Here is a 20,891-nt window from a genome sequence, read left to right on the forward strand (position 1 = left end):
TGTTTTAGGGAATAAGAGAGTTAAGTGATGTTCTCTGGCAGCCTGGCTGGGTTGGGGAGGCCTGGAACTGTAATGGGTATGTCCGGGGCAGTATCTCATTGGTTTAACTGAGGTAGCACGTGGCATGGCTGGGGGTCCTGGACTGTGTAAAAAGGAGAAAGTGAGCTGGGCACCGGCTTTTGTTACTCTCTGCTTCCTGACTGGATGCTGTGTAACCAGCTGCCCCAGGTCCCTGCCACCAGGACATCCCTGCCACCAGGACATCCCTGCCATGGTGATCTCTACCCCTAAACTGTGAGCCATAATAAAACTTCCTTTCCTTAGGGTGCATGCTGGCCAGTTTTATGTCAACTCAATACAACTATAGTCATCTGAGAGGAGAGAACCTCTACTGAGAAAATGCCTCCATAAGCTTGGGCTGTAGGCAAGCCTGTAGGGCATTTTCTTAATTAGTGATTGGGGGTGGGCCCAGCCTATTATGCAGGTGGTCCTGGGTTCTATAAAAAAGCGCACTGAGCAAGCCATGATGAGCAAGCCAGTAAACAGCACCCCTCCATGGCCTCTGCATGAGCTCCTGCCTTCAGGTTCCTGCCCTGTTTGAGTTCCTGTCCTGACTTCCTTTGATAATGGATTACAGTATAGAAGTGTAATCCAGATAAACCCTTTCCTCATGGTTTTTCATGGTCATGGTGTTTCATCACAGCAGTAGCAACCCTAACTAAAACAAATCCCAGGATAGTAGGTTATTGCTGTGACAGACTGATTATATTGTTTTGGGGGGGGGATTGTGGAAGGACTTTGGAACTTTTGAGCCATTGAGTGTTCAAAGCTTGGCAAGCTGTTCTGTGGGACCTTGAGAGCTAAGAATGTTGAAAGCAATGCAAATGGCGGAGGCCTGGCTTATGAAGTTCCAGAGGGAAGTTTAAATTACTTAAAGACTGCCAGGGCCATTGCCTATTTGCTGTCTAGAAGCTGGCGCTAAAGAATCAGTGGTGATGAACAAGAGACCAGCACCACTGAAGTGAAATCGTTTTACTGGGACAATTGATGCTGTCAGCTGGGGCTGAGGAATTAGCGGCGATGGACGAGAGATCAGCATCATTGAGGTGACATCTTCTGGGACGTGTTTCCTGACAGCACACACAACTTGTTTTCCAGAGGCAACCAAGGTTGTCCCTAGAGCTGGCAACCAAACTTGATAGTGTAAGAGTCACCACCCAGGTGGTACTGGTTCTGAAGGCATGATAAAGGGGTCATGAAGAGCGGCTGAGGCTTGGTGCTGTGAGAGACCAGGAGAGGCCTTTGGTGAAGGTGCAGCCTCAGTAGCAGTTGAAGGCCCAGGACTGAAGGGGTCATGCAGAGAAGCTGAAGCTTGACCCTGAAGAGACCCCAGGAGAGGCTAGTGGTGAAAAGTGCAGCCCAGTTGCAGCAAGAAGCCCAGAGTTTTGGAGATGCTGGTACCATGGGATGACCGTCAAGAACAGCAAAGGTGAAATAGAGCCTGCCCAACCTTAGAACACAAGGTGTGTGCCACGGAGGGCAGAGCCACGGAGGGCAGAGCCAGAGAAGTGACCTAAGCCCCTTGGAGGAGCCAAAAAGATCATGAGTGAATCCCAGATACTGGACACTGAGTTATTTTACACTGTTGGAATTTGATTTTGCTTTGTTCAGATTGTGACCATGCCCTGGTTCTTCCCTCTTGAAGTAAGACAGCACTTAATTTATTTTTGATTTTACAGGAGGCCCTAGTTGGGAGACTTTAAACTTTTAAAAAGAGACTTTGGTTTATAGAGACCTTGAATTTTAAAAGAGACTGGATATTTAAGAAACAACTTTTAAAGTCTGAGTTTGTAAGGCTATGGGGCTTTTTAAGTTCATAAAATGTTTTATACTGTGATGTCTTTTTTTTTTTTTTTTTTTTTTTTTTTTTTTTTTTTTTTGGTCTGTTTTGTTTTTGTTTTTGGAGACATGGTTTCTCTGTGTAGCCCTGGAATTTGTTCTGTAGATCAGGCTGGCCTCAAATGCCTGCCTCTGCCTCCCGAGTGCTGGGATTAAGGGAGTGTGCCCTCACTACCCAGCTGTACTGTGATGGCTTTATTAATGTGTGATCTTGTGGCTTAACAGTGATATGTTTGTGTGTCAAGTTGAGACCAAGTCAGTAGTGCTGGCTAGTTTTGTGTCAACTTGACATGAGCTAGAGTCATCTGAGAGGAGACAACCTCAATTAAGAAAATGCCTCCATTAGATCAGGCTGTAGGCAAGCCTGTAGAACATTTTCTTAATGATTGATGGGGAAACGCCCATCCCATTGTAGATGGGGTCATCCCTGGCCTGGTGGTCCTGGCTTCTATAAGAAAGCAGATTGTGCAAGCCATTAAGCAATTCCATGACCTCTGTCAGCTCCTACCTCCAGGTTCCTGCCCTGTTGGAGTACCTGCCCTGACTTCCTTCCGTGGTCATGGCGTTTCATCACAGCAATAGTAACTCTAAGACAGGTGTGCTTGTCCGGCCATTGTGTCAACAGCAAGAAAAATAACTAGTAAAAACCAAAACAATTCAAGCTTTTTAGAAAATGGTTTTGGAAACCAAGAGGTAACTCTCGCAAGGGCTGGTTTTACTCTCCTGTTCGAAGAGTTAGCTCTTGTGTTGTCCTTGGCATTTGGAGAGCTCGTACAATGAAAAACGTGCTGCTTTAAATGTTAGCATTGCTCTGAGTGGCAAGGTGCTTGCTCTCTGAGAGCTACTTGGGCACTAGGACCAACTCAGGGAGGACAGAATTACCCATGCTGTGGGCTTCTCCCTTTCTTACCCCTGTCCAGCTCTGAACCACATACTTCTGTGTTCTCTTTGAATCTGGATGAATCAAGCGCTCGCAAGACTGCCCCGCTGTGCTCCTTGAGAAGACGAGGCACTTTTAGAGAGCAGCTCACTTGTGATTGTGGATTGTTTGTGGTATTTAAATTGGAGGCTTTCAAGATTTCTTGCAAAAGTTCTTAAAAATATTTATATTTGTCAGTGGTAACAGATAAATTGAGATAACTAAAAGTAATTTTAACAAATACGTACTTTGAGAGCTCATTTAGAAGTTCTAGCAGGGGAGCTCAGCTGCTCGAATACCCTTGACCTGAGGCCAGCCCTCCTCTATTAGGGGAAGGTCATCCTCTTGGACCGAGTGTGCAGCTTCAGGAGGAACACACATGGAGCAGTGAGGAGGAAGGGAACACCCTCCTAGCCAGCCACATCAGCCCTGGCCATCAATGGGGTGACAGATGTCGCAGCCAGATCACCCTCATACTCTAATTGTAACAAATATGAGCCCTTATATTGCATTGACTTGCAATTCCATGTGTCGCCTTTGTTTCTTGGTGTTTTAGGCAAGCTCTCCCTGTCTCAACTCTGTAGCCCAGAATTGCCCTGAATGTATGGCCCTCCTGCCTCTCACATGTGCTGAGATTCTAGGCATGTGTCACCAGCCAGGCTGTGTCATGTTTTTTATTTCATTGTTTGATGCTGAAATAGTTTAGGTAGCTTTTAAAATTGTTTTACTGGGATTGCATGTTAAAATATTGGTCCAAGATCAGAATCATGTTATCTTTTTTATTTTATTTATCAAAGTTGTATATGAAATTATATACTCTCATGTGTGTCTTGGAATATTACTTAACTGTGTAATTACATTTGTTTATGCTGTGTGTTACATTTGTTTATGCTGCATTTATTTAACAACGTAAGGATGTGTGCTTAATTATGTAAAGATGTGTTGCATTTGTTTCACCTTGCCTGCCCAAGACACCTGATTGGTCTGATAAAGAGCTGAATGGCCAATAGCTAGGCAGAGAAAGGATAGGCGGGGCTGTCAGGTTGAGAGAAAAAGTAGGAGAAATCTAGGATTGAGAAAGAAAGAGGGAGAAAGAGAGGGACATGACTGGGGCAAGAAGCCAGGCAGCCACCAGCCAGACATGAGAAGCAGTGTAAGTAAGACATACAGAAGGAAAGAAAAGTGAAAAGCCCCAAGGCAAAAGATAAAGAGAAACAGGTTCATTTGAGTTAAAAGAGATCGCCAGAAATGAGCCTAAGCTGGGCTGAGCATTTATAACTAATAAGTCCCCATGTCATGATTTGGGAGTTGGTTGGGGGCCCAAAAGAAGCAGCCTGCTACACATGGGTTCTTTGAAGCTAACCAGCCTGATGTTTCATTATCTCTTTCTTAAAATGACACTGGTGTGTGTGTGTGTGTGTGTGTGTGTGTGTGTACACATGTGTGTACAGATGCACGCGTGGTCAGAGGACAGCTGTGGCAGTTGTTCTGGTCCACCACTGGGGTCCTGAGGATGAGCTCACTCCAGGCTCAGCATTGCATTGGATGCTGTGAAAGGGATGTGGGGAAAGCTGGTTTCTGTCAGGCATTTTGGCATCTTTTACTGTACTTTCAGTTTTTCAAGTCCTTCCTGTGAAAATCTTTTAGCTCTTTCTGGGGAAGAGGTCTTTGTAACCTCATTTTAATTTCAGTTGAAGGTTTTTATAAAGGCTTCATAAAACTTTACATGGTTGTTGAGGGGTTAGAAAATACCCCAAACACAATCCCTCAGAGTGTAGTGGATCTAACAGTGTAATTCCTAATAGAATCACTGAATTTTTTATTTGAACAACTGGCCATGAAATTAGTTGAGGCGCAGCATTTTAAAAACGTAACTTTTTTTAAACACAGTAAATTGGAGTTGGGAAAATCAGGGGTAGAGAGATGGCTCAGCGGTTAAGAACCTTTTCCAAGCAATCGTGAGACCTGAGTTTGAATCCCTGCACCTGTATCACCAGCCCGGCGTGTGCTCACAAGCTCCCATACCCATCCCTGAAGCTCTGACCAGGCTTGCTGAAATTAAAAAAAAAAAGCTCTGGGGGGAGGAACTAGACTCCACCGCAGAGATGAGGTGGAGAGGGGCAGAGGACACTGACGCCCTCCTCTGGCCTCCATGTGCACTCACAGGCCTGCCTACCTATACATCTGCACATATACGTGTGCACCCCCCACCCCACACGCACACACACACGAAAAGCAGTTTCCAAACAACAAAATCAAGAGTGCATTGAGGTCAGATTCAGTGGTGCCCTGGGGAGGCAGGGCCAGAGGCAGCTTGGTCTATATAGTGAGATCTGGGTCAGCAAGAGCTAGTGAGACTCTATCTTAAAAAAGAGGGGGCATTCCATGTAATAGAGGTGTCTTTAGTGATCCTTTTGCTTCAGGAAAAGATCTGTATTTTTGCATATACTGAGATTTAGGCATAAAATAGATTTATTATTGTGGGTGACAGCAGGAAAAAAATGAAAACACTGACCTAAAACTTTTTCTGTCCCCTGTGTTATCTTGCAGCTTTTGTTACCTTACTGAATGGAGAGCAAGCGCAGAGTGCGATTCAGAGGTTTCATCGGTTTTCTTTCCGAGGCAGAGAGTTAATAGTGCAGCTGCAGCCCACAGATGCTCTGTTGTGCATCACCAACCTGCCCGTCTCCTTCACGTTGGAAGAGTTTGAAGAACTCGTCCGTGCCTATGGGAACATCGAGAGGTGTTTTTTGGTCTACAGTGAAGTCACTGGCCACTCCAAAGGCTATGGGTTTGTGGAGTACATGAAGAAGGACTTCGCTGCCAAGGCTAGACTGGAGCTATTGGGCAGGCAAATGGGAGCGTCGGCACTCTTTGCACAGTGGATGGATGTCAATCTCTTGGCCTCAGAGCTCATCCATTCTAAGTGCCTTTGTATAGATAAACTGCCCAGTGACTACAGGGATTCAGAAGAGCTCTTGCAACTCTTCTCTGGGATCCACAAACCGGTGTTTTGCCAGGTATGTATGGCTAAGAGCTCATTTGAGATACTTTAAAATAGCTGCATGCATCTCTAATTGGTGTCTGTCTGTCTGCCTGTTTGCAAATATCACAGTGGCGATTTTGATTCTGCTTAAGTCTACAAGGAGGCTTCTAAGGGGATTTTAAGTCATTCCCTTCTGTTGGTGGGCCAAACTCTGTTGCTTTGGTTCCTTGTATCATAGCAAAGCCATTGCTCACCACTCACCCCCCCCCTCCCTTTCCGCCCAGTTGTCCAGACATTTCTCCATTAACCCATTTATCCCTTCAACTCAATGTTCACCCCTTTCTCTGGGCCAGCGCCAAGCTGCATCAGAAATGAAGAGAGAACACAGTGTCTTGGTGCTTGACGGTTTTGTAGATGGGTATCAAGTGCCATGAAGAGAGACCTATGGAGGACAGAAAACTTGGACAAAGTGTAAGGCAAGCGTCCACGTCTGTCTGAATGGGTGTCTAGTGGCTGAGGCATGTCGAGAAGATGCTGGCCGTGCTGAGGAGCGTTTCCAAGCACCTGACTGTAGTGCACGCATCCCGATAACCACACAGAGCAAGGCACTGTGTGGCTCCTCCCCTGGCAGCTTTCTGACAGCAGCCGGCCAGTTCCTTCTCTGTTCCTTCATTGCCTCTTTTAGGCCCCCCCCTTCACTTCCATGTTTCCCGATGTCTTAAGTTCTCTTCCTTCCTCCTCCCCCTTTTTTCTCTCACCCACCATTTTCCAAATTCATATACTGCAATGAAATTTTTGGAGTTAGGCTGTGTACAGTGTGTTTAAATGGACAGATAAAGTTGTATTTGTTAAGTCTAGCATGATGCTGTGAGGTATGCACACGCGGTGAGGAGCCTAAAGCCAGCCGACTGGCCGTGCATCACCCCACAGAGTTACCATCTTCTGTGGTGAGAACACTCAGTGTCCACTGTCAGAATTTTCCAAGAATGTGATGTATTGTTAATTGTGATGGAGCATATTTTATAATCGATCTCCTGAACTTAAGTTCTACTGTCTAACTCGAATTTCATGCCTTGTAGCCAACGTCTCTGTTGGTGACTCCATTCTCCACTGGGGACCACCAGTCTGCTCTCCTTTCTACAAGATTGGCCCTTTTAAGATTCTGCATGGGAGTGAGTTATGCAGCCATGTGCATATTTTAGATGCGTGGCACCATCTTGCTTTTTCTTATATCGTTGCTCCTCCTGTCCCAGCAGAGCATTAAAGAAACCATCTAAGACTTGTGTACAATTAGAATATTTTGTGACAAACGTTTGACCCAGTCTTTGCTCAGTTATTGGAGTGGATTGGCTTAGTGATGTCTTGTTGACTACCGACAGTTACATAATGGTGTCATCCTGTGTCTGTCTTTAGTTCTCTGTTGTATATCGGGTGTGGGCTCATATGGGTCCATGGAAAAAAGACCCAGAGGCACTCTAAGGATGAAATTTTTAGCCTTTCCTGCTTCGGGAGCATCAGTCTCTCTCAGACTGACTCCTGTGGCTTACCAAAGGGCTTTTTCATTGTTATCCATTTTACACCTTTAGCAGGTTAATTTCCATATCCCAAAACCTCTTATCTAAGCTCCTCAAAGGGACAGTGCCAAATGCAAATTCCCAGGTAAGGAATACTATGGTTTTGGGGAGTTGTCCCCCAACCAAGTTTTGCATAGGCTTTGAACCTCTGGGAAACTCCCAGATAAGACTTCCAACAGAAGGTGTGGGAGACAAAAGGTAGCAGTCACAGAAGGCAGATCAAAGCCAGGTGCTAACACTATGGAATCAAAGCAGCTGCAGAAATCTGCAGGAACTCCCCCAGCAGCTCTCTGGAGCTCATCCGAGGCCTCTGGAGCAAATGTGGGGGACAAAGCCATGTATCACACAGAAGATCTGAACTGTGAACCCGAGAGTCAGCAGGAACCCTGCACATCACCTTGTCTTGCTGTACAGTGGTGGAATCTGTTTGCTATGTCCCGTTGAGTGACCCCTAGCTTCTGCTAAAATGCTTCAGGATAACAGAAACTTCTTTAAGTAGTTCTGGTATTGAACTGAATGTCCCACTCCAACTCTGTTGACCTGGTTTTAATGAGATTTGTTTTGGAAACCTTCAGATGATAACACTTTAGGTAAGAGTGAGTGCTGGGCAGCAGTAGCACACACACCTTTAATCCCAGCACTCAGGAGGCAGAGGCAGAGGCAGGTGGGTCCTGGGTTCGAGGACAGCTTGGTCTACAGAACAAGTTCTAGGACAGCCAAGGCTATTACATAGAGAAACACTTTCTCAAAAAACAAAACAAAACAACCCCAAAACGTAAAACCCTCCACTGAAGCAAGGCCAGCAGTAGTGTTTTAAAGCTTCAGAAATGTATTTAAGGCAGCATCTGCTTTGCTCCTTATCTGTGGGTCTGTCACGGTCAGGCTCTTGTCTGTGGCACATCAGCAGAAAACCGACGGGAGACACTCTTGCAGTCAAGAGACCAAAGGGACTGCTGGCCCTGACAGCTCTGGTCCGAAGGTCTGGTTTGAATTACAGGAGGAATTGAGCTCTTAGAGGACTATTTGGAAGAGGTGGCTATTTTTCCTTTGCCTTCCACATTTGGAAAAAGCTTTATGAAAAAAAAAACAACACAATTTAGGACAGTTTAAAGGAGTAAAGATCTTGAAGAGGGAAATATGGAAAATTGGCCTGAGTATAACAAGAAAGTAAAAGTTAAACCTTTAAAATAAGAAAAAATAATAGTATGAAGGACTAAATCAGAAAACATTTACTTGTAATATTAGCATGCGATATAAAACCCACATGATGGGGTTGTGTGTCTGTGACTTCTCAAAGATGCCAGCTTGTTTTGGTCACATCTGTCGCCTTGGAGTGTAGGCGTATTTATTGAGATCATTCAGGTGTGTTTTGAGTCCAGGAACTGTGTGGTGATGATGATTTCCTTCTCCCCTCCGCTCTCCGTGGAAGTCTATACAGCCAGGACTTTATTGTCGCCCTGTACATGCCTGCCAAATGGGCAGGAAAAAAAAACCCACGGGCCGCAGCTCCTTAGCCCCCCCTCGGGAGTGAAGGCTGTGTGCCGCAGGTGCTGGAGAATCAAGCTCGGCGTGCATTTTATAAACAAGATTTATCTGGGTATCCTTGACCCGATTCCTGGGATTTGCTTAGTGTGTTTGTGGCTCCTCCCACCCGTCTTCTGATAACACCATTTTACATTGATAGGTAGTCAAATAATCAGTGTTTCACCATCCATGAATCTGGTGATCTGTTTTAATATAATTATTTAATTGTATTTTCCTATTAATTACTAATTGTGTGTATGTTTTTTTCTAATGAGTAGGAGACTGGTGACTGTTAGAGAATGAAAAAGTTGGGTTGAAATTCCTGTCTTCAGGAAACCACTGTGTCTAAGCAAAGTTGGAGAAGAAATGTAATATTGTCATCAGTACAGGCTGAGGGACTGGCTGTTGGATTTGGAAATGATTAATGCAAACAGACGTTCATAAATCAATTTCAGAGTCTCTGTGTAACGTGCTGTGTGGTATCAGCTTGCACAGGATGAAGGAGGTCACGGTGGTGGCTTTGCAGTGGTTGAATATAGCACTGCCGAGCATGCCGAAGAGGTGCAGCAGGTGGCAGATGGCATCACCGTCAAGGGGAGCCAAGTCCAGCTATCCTTCTGCGCCCCCGGAGCCCCGGGGCGAAGCACCCTTGCTGCCCTCATAGCGGCCCAGCGCGTGGTGAGTGCCTTGCTGTCGAGACGATCAAATACTATCTTAACCTTCCAAGTCTGTCTGCAGTTAGTGGTCATTGCTTGGGCTAGCGTTGCGTCCCTTACACTGAACGTTCATGTTTTTAAAATAAGAAGTGTATTTCTTAAAAAGCTGGCCGAATGGTGTCCGTAAAACTAAGACAGGAGTTAGAGAGAGAGCAATAGACTTTATGAAAATGTATTCATCCTGAGTAATTTGTGTGTGTGTGGTAGGGGTGTGTGTGTGTGTGTGTGTGTGTGTGTGTGTGTGTGTGTATAAGTTCAAGGCTGATGTCATGTTTCTCTTGATTACTCTCTACTTTATTGAGGAAAGGGTTCTCACTCAATCCAGAGCACACCCATTCCAGCTAGCCTGGCTAGCCAGCTTGTCCTGGGACTCCATGTCTGCTTCCCAAGTGTTGGGATTACTGGCCATCACATCTGCCCAGCTTTTACATGTGTTTTGGGGACCCAAACTTCAGTCTTCCCCCCAAAAGCGCTTTCTCTCTCACACCACCTCTCCAGCCACTGTCTGGAGTAACTTTTGAAGGAATTTCATTCGTTCAGCAAGCATTTGAGTTACTGTGTGCTGTAAGTTTTGAGTGCCATACTTCTCTTTTCCAGAAGTTGTCATAATATAGGCCTCCACAGTGTGTGGTGCCCACAGTCTGCGCGGAGGGAGATGTCTATCTCTTTTCTGAACACTCCCCTCTTTCCTGTGACTTTCTCGAGTCTGAGGGTCCCTTAGGTGTGGCCTATACCTTCACACTTGTCACCTCAGCACAGCACATATTTTGATGGTTTAGTGAAGGAAGGGATGCTCTTTTGAAAGAATTGGGACAAACTTCGTGATGAAGATGACATTTGACTGTGACATTAAGAAATGGATGGGGTACTGACATGTGTTGATGGGGGTGGAGGAAAGGATTGCCAAATAAATACAGATTTTGCGTGAGACATACTCCTATTAAAATTATTCGTTATCTGAACTCCACGTTTCGCTGAACATCCTGTGCCCTTCATGAAGTCTGCTGACCCCAAGGAGGCCGGCTGAGTAGTCACTGTAGGCTGAGCAGTAGTCTGAGCTGGATTAGGGAGGGGTAAGTATTCAGGTCGAACCGCCTATGTAGAGAGGTGCGCCCGAGTGGTGGATTGATGCTGAAGAGTATGGTATAGACTTAGATGGAGTTTAGCACCAGAGATAAATAAAAGAGGGAGTGACAGGTGACAGTCAGGCCATGGGAAAGTCAGCCCACGGTAGCTTAGAGATGAGCAGAGAGAGAACAGCAGAGGAGAAGAGGGGTGGGAGTGGGAGGCAGCTGTTAGTCCTCTTGCTTTATCCACACCCCCCGTTACTCTGAGTTGACCTCGGACCCTGGATCCTTTCTTTCTGTTTCCAGAGTTAGCATCCTTGGGTTCTTACTCTCCAAAGCTACTCCCTGAACTACCCTTCACTGTCACTTTGCTTCCCGCTGCCTAGCTCGTGTCTGCGCTCAGTTGGAATTGCTGAGGTGACAGTTCCGAACCAGTCCAGTCACTGATGACTCAAGCCAGGACGCTGTGTCGTCTCGGATGTGAAAGGGACAGCTGGGTGCCTTGGGGCCCCTGCAGAGGAGTTGCATATGATTTTGCTGACCCCCACAAATCTTCAACTTGGCCCTCATCTGTTGTTTCCTGCTTTTTCTCCTGCAGCTGTTTAAAAGCTGTACTTGTGGGGGGAGGGGGGGCGGTGGCGGCGGCGGCGCCTTTTAATCCCAGCACTCGGGAGGCAGAGGCAGATGAGATCTCTGTGAGTTTGAGGCCAGCCTGGGCTACAGAGCGAGTTCCAGGGCAGCCAAGGCTACACAGAGAGACCCTGTCTCAAAAAACAAAAAAACAACAAATAAACAGGAAAAAAACCCAACCTGTACTTGTGTTTTGTGCAAGTCTTTGTCATCTCTGTCAGATGGTCACGGTTCCAGTCGTCCATGTTCCCCTCACTGCCTGCTCCCTCCCTTCTCACTTACTTAACCCCCAAGATGTACGTGGTCAGAGATTTAAAACTCTCCCTTCTCTGTTCACAGGAAGGACCATGCCTCTTCTTGGCCATGTTGGGCTCCTGACAGTGTCCCCAGCTGGGGGCTCTTGATCATTCCGTTTTCTACCTGGCTTTACTTGTTTCACAAATACCTTGTCTTTTTCATAAGCAAACCCGTAGATGGCTGCCTTCACAACTACTGTTTCTTTAACAGGGTCCATTGTCACCAATTCCTAACCATCTCCTCTCAACGTAATGCAAGATAACGTCCATCTCCTCCTTCAAGCAATTTGCTCTCATGGAGGGATTTCTCTGTGTGTATGCGTGTTCATATGTGTCCATGTGTGAGCATGCGTGTGGAGGTCAAAGGTTGGCAGCAGGCATCTTCCTCAATCCTCAGTCACTCTCCATCTTATTTTTTGAGACAGGCTCTCTCACTGACCCTGGGCCTTGCCCACTGAGCTAGAATGCTTGGCCAGCAAGCCCTGTGGTCCTCCGCCTTCCTCCTTCCCAGCACTGGGGTTACAGGTGTATGCCTTTGTGCCTAGCCTTTCTTGGTCTTCATGCTTATGTGACAAGCACTTGACTGCCCAAACCATCTTGCCAGCCACAACAGGGGTTTCTTAATATTCAGCTCTGTTAAGTACTCTCTAGCGTTTGGTTGTGAGATCTCTGCAACATGTAAACTTTCTTGTATCATGACCTGGTACACCGTTCTTTCTTTTTGTCCTCTCTCGCCCCTGAGGGTTCTGTACTCAGTTTTCTCACTTTTTTTCTTCCTCTCATAGACTCCAGTTACTACTTATTAATGATAAATTTCATCCATATGTTGGTGAATCAGTAAATCTCTATTTCCAGTGATGAAAAGAATTGAGGCAATGACCTACCGCCATGTTAAATCAATAGCTGAGTTCCAGCATTTCTAAGGAAAGGTGCTTTTCTCTTGCACTCACTTTTCAATGTTCTGTAATAACCAGATGGGGCATAAGACAAACCGTGAACCACAGACCCAGCTAGTCCTGACTGACCTCCTTCAGCAGTACCCCAAATACTGCTGTCGCTTCTCACCTGTGAGAGCAGAGTAATGCTCTCCATGGTCATTTGTCTTTTTCTTCTAATCCATGGGGCACAAGCATGATCCCTGTCCCCTTAGGCTGGATCACGCCACTCTCCCTTCTGCACGGAATGCATGTCTCAGTGTGACCTCTGAGACCTTCATGAGCAGGTAGCAGGAACAGTGAGAAGAAAGCTTCAGTTTTTACTCTTAAAAGTAAGTTGTTGCTGGAGAGATGGCTCAGAGGTTAAGAGCACCAACTGCTCTTCCAGAGGTCCTGAGTTCAATTCCCAGCACCCACATGGTGACTCACAACCATCTGTAATGAGATCTGGCGCCCTCTTCTGTATACATAATAAATAAAATAAATCTTTTTTTTTTTGTGATATATATTTTTTATTTTACAATACCATTCAGTTCTACATATCAGCCATGGGTTCCCCTATTCTCCCCCCTCCCACGCCCTCCCCTTACCCCCAGCCCACCCTCCATTCCCACCTCCTCCAGGACAAGTCCTCCCCCGAGGACTGTGATCAACTTGGTAGACTCAGTCCAGGGAGGTCCAGTCCCTTCCTCCCAGACTAAGCCAAGTGTCCCTGCATAAGTTCCTGGTTTCAAACAGCCAACTCATGGAATGAGCACAGGACTTGGTCCCACTGCCTCATCTGTAATGAGATCTGGCGCCCTCTTCTGTATACATAATAAATAAAATAAATCTTTAAAAAAAAAAAAGCCGGGCGGTGGTGGTGCACGCCTTTAATCCCAGCACTCGGGAGGCAGAGGCAGGCGGATCTCTGTGAGTTCAAGGCCAGCCTGGGCTACCAAGTGAGTCCCAGGAAAGGTGCAAAGCTACACAGAGAAACCCTGTCTCGAAAAACCAAAAAAAAAAAAAAGTTGTTACGGATCGTGTTTTCTTGGTGCATCTCTTTTACCATGTTTCTGAAATCAGAATGAAAAAAAAAAAAAAGCAGGCACCAAAAAAATTTAAAGTATTTCTGTAACAGTTGAGATAAACGTGTGACTTGTACTCGAGCTGACTGATACAGTGTCTTATTTTGCTTTCGTGACCAAAAGCAAACTTGGGGAGGGAAAGGTTTCTCTGGCTTCCTGCCTCCCGTCCATCGCTGAGGGAAATCAGGGCGGGAACTCGCGGCAGGAACCTGAGGCAGGAACTGAAGTAGAAGGCATGAATAGCGCTGCTTCCTGGCGTGCCCTCCATGGCTTGCTCAGCCCACACTCTTACACACACGGGAGGACCACCTGCCCAGGAGGCTGGGCCCTCCCAGATAAATCACTGATTAAGAAGATGCCCTGCAGACTTGCCCACAGGCTTGTAAGATGGAGGTGTCTTCTTAATTGAGGCTCCTCTTCTTAGAAGACTCCAGATTGTATCGAGCCGACAGAACAGCACACAGATGGGAAATCACACTGATAGATTTGGTTTATGGAAGCCATCCTTTTAATTAACATTTTTTAATGTAAAAAGATTAATTGGTTTCATTGTGACATTTTCTTACATGTGTCATTGTGTTTTGCTCATCTTCCACATCTGTTCATGTCCCCCCATCGTGGGTCCCCCACATAGTCCTCCGCTTTCCTTTCATTCATTCATGCGGGTTTAAATCTAGATTCTCCATATGGAAGAAGAATGCCGTGTTTTTCTTTCTTATCCCTTCTCTCCCTTCTTCTGCCCCCTTCAGTGCCTCCTCCCATGGTCCCCTTCTCTGCTCATTTCACATTTTTGCTGTAACCCTAGTTGGTCACAGCCTTTTTCCAGAGGCACTATTTAATTTGACTTAGTAATAATTTTATTTGACACGCCTTTGGGGGTGTCCTCAGAAGTGGCAGGCACTTAATTTTTTAAAACACGATCACTACTTAGTTTTGGAATTAAGGCAACACTGACCTCACCATCATTGGATGGTTTCAGCATCTTCTCACGCCCCTTCTCTCTCAGGCTCACCTTGTGTAATGTAAGGCTGTCTGCTCTTCTTTGTGAAGCCAGGTGGACCACTCCCTGGACCTCTTCCAGAGGGGCCATTGATTACCTCTGAGCTCCATCTGCGGGTGTTTTTGTTTGTTCCTCTTCTTCCAGAGATGGAGGTTTGTCCCCCCATCTGTTTCCAGCATTTGAGACGTACAGAGTTATAAGCGCTTAGCATTTGAAGATGTTACACTTTCCTCCTTTTGTGGGTAACTTGCATTTTCTGTTCTGTCTTCCTCAGCCTTAGGAAAGAGTATTTGTATTTTGTCCTTTCAAGGTACCAGCTCCCCCCTGCCCCCCCCCCCCGCTGTTTCTAAATTTTCCTCTTTTGCTTATTTCTGCCTTTATCTTTATAATTTTTCTGTTTCTGCCTTTTTGTTGATAGTGGGGTGATAAGAGTATATTTTCCTATCCTTATTGATGTCAATGCTTAACTTGTATTTTCTGGAATTTTTTGCTTGTTTGTGTTTTGTGCTAGGAACCGAACTCAGGGTCTTATTTATGATAGATAGGTACTCTGCCACTGAGTTACGTCCCAAGCCTCTAGTTTTGTTTTTGTTTTTGTTTTTCTCTTACTTTATGGTAAGTACATTTATAGGCTGGTATGATAGTGTAGTAAGCCCAGCATTAGGAAGGGTAAAGCAGGAGTTGCCTTGAGTGCAGGGCCACCCTGGGCTACATAGTGAATTCCAGACAAACCAGAGCTGTATAATAAGACAGTCTGAAAAACATAATGAATAAAGATAAGTGCATTTACAGGTTTCCTTCCAACAAATACTTACATGTCACAAAGCTTGAGGTGTGGATGTTTCAATTTTTTGTGATTTCTTTTTTTATTAAAAAGATTATTTTACTTTATACATATGAAGGTTTTGCTCTCATGTATGTATGTGGCCTGTGAGCATGCCTGGTCCCCACACAGGCCAGAAGAGGGAGTAGGATTCCCTGGAACTGGAGTTTCAGGCAGGTGTGAGCTGCCATCTGGGTGAGAATCAAACCCAGGTCCTCTGGGAGGGCAGCCAGTGCTCTTAACCACTGAGCCATCTCTCCAGCCCCGTATTGGTTTGCGTACAAAGACGCTATTTAATTGTGTATCTATCATATTGTTCTTATCTGCCCCCATGAGCCATCTTTCTTTATATTGGCTCTGCTTCCTTATGCAAATAGTCATTATTCTGGGCTCTGTGTGTGTGTGTGTGTGTGTGTGTGTGTGTGTGTGTGTGTGTGTGTGTGTGTGTCTGTCTGTCTGTCTGTCTGTCTGTCGGTCTGTATGTGTCTCTGTGAGTGTGTGTGTCTGTATGTGTCTCCGTGTCTCCATGTATGTACACATATCCCATCACCCTCTCTTGTTTCCTTTCCCATTCTCTTTAGAACTTCCTCCCTCTTATAATTCCCTTTGACTTTCATGTCAAGTATATGTTTAATGTGTACATACATATTTCAGTCGCAATTCAGAGCGAGAGGAAATGTGTGATATTTATCTGAATTATTTCATTTAGCAAAGTCAGCTCCAGTCTGTTTTCCTAAAAATGTCCTGATTTCATTCTTTATAACTTAGTGACATTGCATTGTGTGTATGAACCACATTCTCCTTGTCCATCTGTCTGTTGGGTATCTAGGTTTGTGTCATAGCTTAGCTATTGTGACTAGAAGAGCCAGCATGGGTGTGCAGATATGTCTGTGGTGTGTTGACTTAGAGCCCTTCAGGCATACACCCAGGAGTGGTAGAGCTGGGGCGTACGCTGCTTCTATTTTTAGGGTTTTGAGGAGCCTCTGTATATACAGATGTCCAGTGTGGCTTCCTCAGTTCACCCCGCCCCCCAGCAGTGACTAAGAACAGGTTCTCTTCTCATACATCCTCACCAGCAGTGGCAAAAGTCTCAAATCAGTTTTAATTTACACGATGGCCAAGGATACTGAGCACTTAAAGAAATTCATTGGCCGTTTTTTATTGTTTCCTTTGATTAAGTGTCTATTCAAATCAATCAGCCCATTTACCGATTGGATAGTTTGAGTGTTTGAAGGGGTGTGTGTGTGACGTTTTTGTAGTTCTTTATAGATTGTAGATATCACTTGTTTAGTGGGGTGTTTAAAACATCTCCCTGTTCTGTAGAATGTCACATTATGCTGCTGGTTATTTCCTTAGTCATGCAGAAGCTTTTTAACTCACTTGTCTGTTCTGGGAGTTCTTCCCTGTAATTCCTTTCCAGAAACTTCTTCCCTCTGCCTATACTGTATCGTTTCTCTTTTCCCCTAATGGTTTCCAAGTTTTAGGTCTCACATTAAGGCTCTGAATCCATTTTGAGTTGGTTTTTGTGCTGAGTGAGAGATAAGGACGTCACTTTATTCTATTGCATGTGGATATCCAATTTTCCTAGCACCATTGGCTGTTTCTCCATCCCTTGGTTTTGGTATCAGGATAATGCTGACTTCATAGAAGAGTTTGGCAGTGTTCTTTCTCATTCTATTTTATGGGACAGTTTGAGGAGCACCTGTGTTAGCTGGCTTAGTGGACTTCAGTGGTCATTCAATCCAGTCCTGAGCTTTTCTGTTAGGAAACTTTATATTACTACTGTTTCATTACTTGCTGTTTTATTATCTGTCTCTGTTGCTTATATTCTATTATATCCTCCTGACAGGTAGTAGATGTCTAGAGATTTATACATTTTCTTATATTTACCAGGTTTTTAAATATAAAATTTAAAAATATTCTAAAGCAGTGGTGGTATATACCTTTAATCCCAGCTCTCAGGAGGCAGAGGTGGGTGAATCTCTGAGTTCCAGGCCAGCTACACAGAACAAATTCCAGGATAGCCAGGGCAGACAGAAAAACCCTGTCTCGAAAAACAAAAGAAAAAAAAAATTCCTTAATGATCCTCTGTATTCCGGAAATTGGGTTCATTGTAATCTCCAAATATTTACCTTTAATTTTGTTAATTGGGCCTTTTCCCTCTCATTTTCTTAGTTTAGTTTGGTGTTTGTCAATCATACTTACTTTTTCAAAGACTCTACTCTTTGCTATCTGTTGTTCCTGTAGCCTCTAATCAGTGAAATCCATTCATTCATTTCTGGTCATTATTCCTTGGGATCTACTGCTTTGGGGTTTACCTTGTTCTGTTTTTTTTTTTTTCTAAGACCTTGAGGTACATAATCCCATCATCTGACTGAGGCACAGAATCCCATCTAATGGATCCACTATTTTCCAGTGTAAAGATTTCTAGCTGTAAATGTTTCTTGCTGTAACCCAATGATTCTGGGAAGTTATGTTCTTATTTTCATTTTTTTCTAGAAACTTCTAAATTTCTTTCCTGATTTTTTTGGTCATTGACCAGGCTCTGTTCATTCAAGGTGTCCAGGCTCCAAGGATTGGTGTAGCATCTGTGTCACCTCTCACTGTTGATTTCTAGCTTTATTTTACTATGATATGAAATCCAAGAAATTATTTCAGTTCATTTGTACTTGGTAAAAATGGCTTTGTGGCCCAGAATGTGGTCCTTCTTAGAGAACACTTTTCATGGACTGCTGAGAAGAAAGCCGCTTTAGCTGTTAAATTGACTGTTCTCTAGATCTGCTAAGCCCACTTGGTCTGTGGTATAGTTTAACTCCAGGGTTTCTCCCTTGGCTTTTCAGTTAGAATGACCTACCTAAAGATAAGAGGGGGGTTCTGAAATCCCACGCTGTTATTGCATCAGGTCCTATCTGATCTTTTATGAAACTGGGAGCTTCAGTGTAGGATGCATATGTATTTGCAATTATCGGGATGAATTGTTGTTTTTATTAGTGTGTAGTGGCTGTCGTTATCTATTCCTATTTTGGTTTTCAGTCATTTAATCAGGCATCACAGTAACTCTGCTGGCTCATCTTCCACTTCATTTCTTCAGCTTTTGACTCAGTCTGTTGGTGTCTTTGCCAGGGAGGTGTGTTTCTTAGTGACATCAGACAGTTGGATCTTGTTTTGCATCAGTCAGCTAAGCCACATTGTCTTTATGATGAGTTGAGGCTATTTACATCCCAGGTTATTGTTGGGAGATGTAATTCTGTTGATTGGGTTGTTCTTTTCTTTCTCCCTGTGAAAGTACAAGTTGCTAGTTGGCTTGTGCTGGGCATGAGGCATCTCTTCCTAACTCTGTTGTCTCCTCTCGTGAAACTCATCCTCTCCTGAGCTCTCACGATTGTGACTTTCTTCCTCTTCTGTGTGTAGAAGTCCTTTAAAGACCCTCTGCAGGGCTAGCTGGATGGTCACAGACCACCTTAGTTTGTGCTTGGGTTGGATTGTCCTTATTTCTCTGTCGGTTTTTACAAGATGCCGTTGCTGGTTGTTGCTGTCTTGGTTGACAGTTCTGTATGTTCAGGGCATGAAATAGATCATTCCACACTTCCCTGCCAGCCTCCTGCTCTCCCTGGCTGTCATCTGGGGCTGTCCCTCATCCAGGAACTGTGGTAGGCTGAGTTCAGGTTCCCTTATTTAGACTGTTCCCAGGCCCCCCAGTGTAGCTCAGTTTTAAGCAGTAGATCCACACTCAGGGTGACACTTGGCTGGGGGAACCGCCTGAGCTGGGGGAACTCCCCTTTGTTCTCACTTGAAAACTCACTGTCTCAGCATGACAAGCAGCTGGAATTTGAGGCTTGGGGGCATCATGGGCCTGTCCGTGGGTAGGACTGCAGTATCTCTTCACTCGGGCCTCCTGTGGGCTGAGGTTTCTGTTTTGCCTCTGCCCATCAGGAGCCACAGGGCTGAAGTTGTACTGAGCTTGGCTTTCTTGCCTTCTGTTTGGCTTTTTCCCGTTTCTCTGCACCCCTGGACCTCTACACTCGTGCGTTCTCTTTCTCTTTAGAGCGGAGTCTATTTTTTTCTTCTCCTGACATTTCTTCCTCAGTGCTTACACCGTCAGCGTCTAGCCTGCTCTGTTTCTGCAGATTCTCAAAAGTTATTTTTCTATTGGGGGTTTCTAATTGTTTGATGGTTGGAAAACTTAATCTGTGTTGCTGATCTGAAGGTAAGGCAACATTGTGAGCCTTGTGTCTTGTTGTATGGCCGGACACTCTGAGCATGCCATGTGTGTTGGAAGTGGCCTGTGCGCCATGCTTGAGATTTATGAAGTCATGTGCACACACAAACACTCATGTATTGGAATGTAGTTTGGTCTTCTAACTGCTAGACATCCCCTCTTCATCTCGGCTTTTTTTCTTTATCTTCTTCCTCTCTCTGCTGGTGTCTCAGAGCAGAGGGGTTTCTCTATGACGGTCAGTTTTTCTATTTCTCCTTGTTCTGCAGCTGCTGCTCCAGACTTACCTGTGCGTTCTTAGGTGGCTGTCTGTTGATAATCATTCTGATTGTTTCATCAGTGTGTGTGTGTGTCTTTGAAAGGATTCCTTTTGGATGTTAGCTGGCTCCTTCAGCTTTCTTTGGTTTACATTTGCTATCACCACCTTTCTGTGTGTGTGTGTGTGTGTGTGTGTGTGTGTGTGTGTGTGTGTGTGTGAGAGAGAGAGAGAGAGAGGGGGGGGGGGGGGGGAGGGAGAGAGAGAGAGAGAGAGAGAGAGAGAGAGAACACTACCAATTTAAAAAATTAATTATGAAAGTCCATGTCTTTTTATTGGTGCATTTTAAACACCTTTTAGTGTATTGCTTTTTGTTCAGTTGGCATTTTGGCAGTCTGTTCCCTTACAATTTCTTTTAACCAAATGTTTCGCCTTTTTTTTTTTTTTCATATTTCTAACTGTTGGAAAAATGTGAACTTACCAGCTGTGCATCTTATCTTTGGATTAATTTCTTTTCTTTTTTTTTTTTTTGTTTTTTGTTTGTCTTATTTTTTGAGACAGAGTCTCATTATATAGCTCTGGCTTTCCTGAAACTCGTTATGTAGACCAGGCTGGCCTCAGACTCAGAAATCTACCTGCCTCTGTCTCCTGATTGCTGGGATTAAAGGCATGTGTCACCACTGCCTGGCATTTCCCCCCCCCCCCCACTTTTAAACATTGTGTGTGTATAGGTGTTTGCCTGATGTATGTCTGTACACCACATGCATGCAGTGCTTGTGGAGGCCAGAAGAGGGCATCAGGTCCCCTGGAAATAGTTATTGTGAGTTAGAGTGAGCTGCCATGTAGGTGCTAAGGCTTGAACCCAGGTCCTCTGGAAGAGCAGCCAGTACTCTTAACCGATAGTCGTCTCTCAGCCTCTTATCTTTTAAGAGTGAGCTTAGGCAGTGGGGGAGCAGGCACACACTTTTGCCACAGTGTGCAGA

General features: G+C 44.9%; 1 protein-coding gene across 2 annotated transcripts in view; it reads left to right on the top strand.

The window, feature by feature from the left end:
* The window catches only part of Raver2 (ribonucleoprotein, PTB binding 2), a 79,521-nt gene that overhangs the window by 27,686 nt on the left and 30,944 nt on the right, over positions 1-20,891 (top strand). For both annotated transcript variants that reach the window (XM_006974050.4, XM_042271463.2), the window contains exons 3-4: positions 5,369-5,838; positions 9,389-9,580. In XM_006974050.4, the coding sequence (XP_006974112.2) occupies positions 5,369-5,838; positions 9,389-9,580 (662 nt within the window). The remainder of the gene's footprint in view (positions 1-5,368; positions 5,839-9,388; positions 9,581-20,891) is intronic.

The sequence above is a fragment of the Peromyscus maniculatus genome, chromosome 2 (genome assembly GCF_049852395.1).
Source record: "Peromyscus maniculatus bairdii isolate BWxNUB_F1_BW_parent chromosome 2, HU_Pman_BW_mat_3.1, whole genome shotgun sequence".
Classification (NCBI taxonomy): Eukaryota; Metazoa; Chordata; class Mammalia; order Rodentia; family Cricetidae; genus Peromyscus; species Peromyscus maniculatus.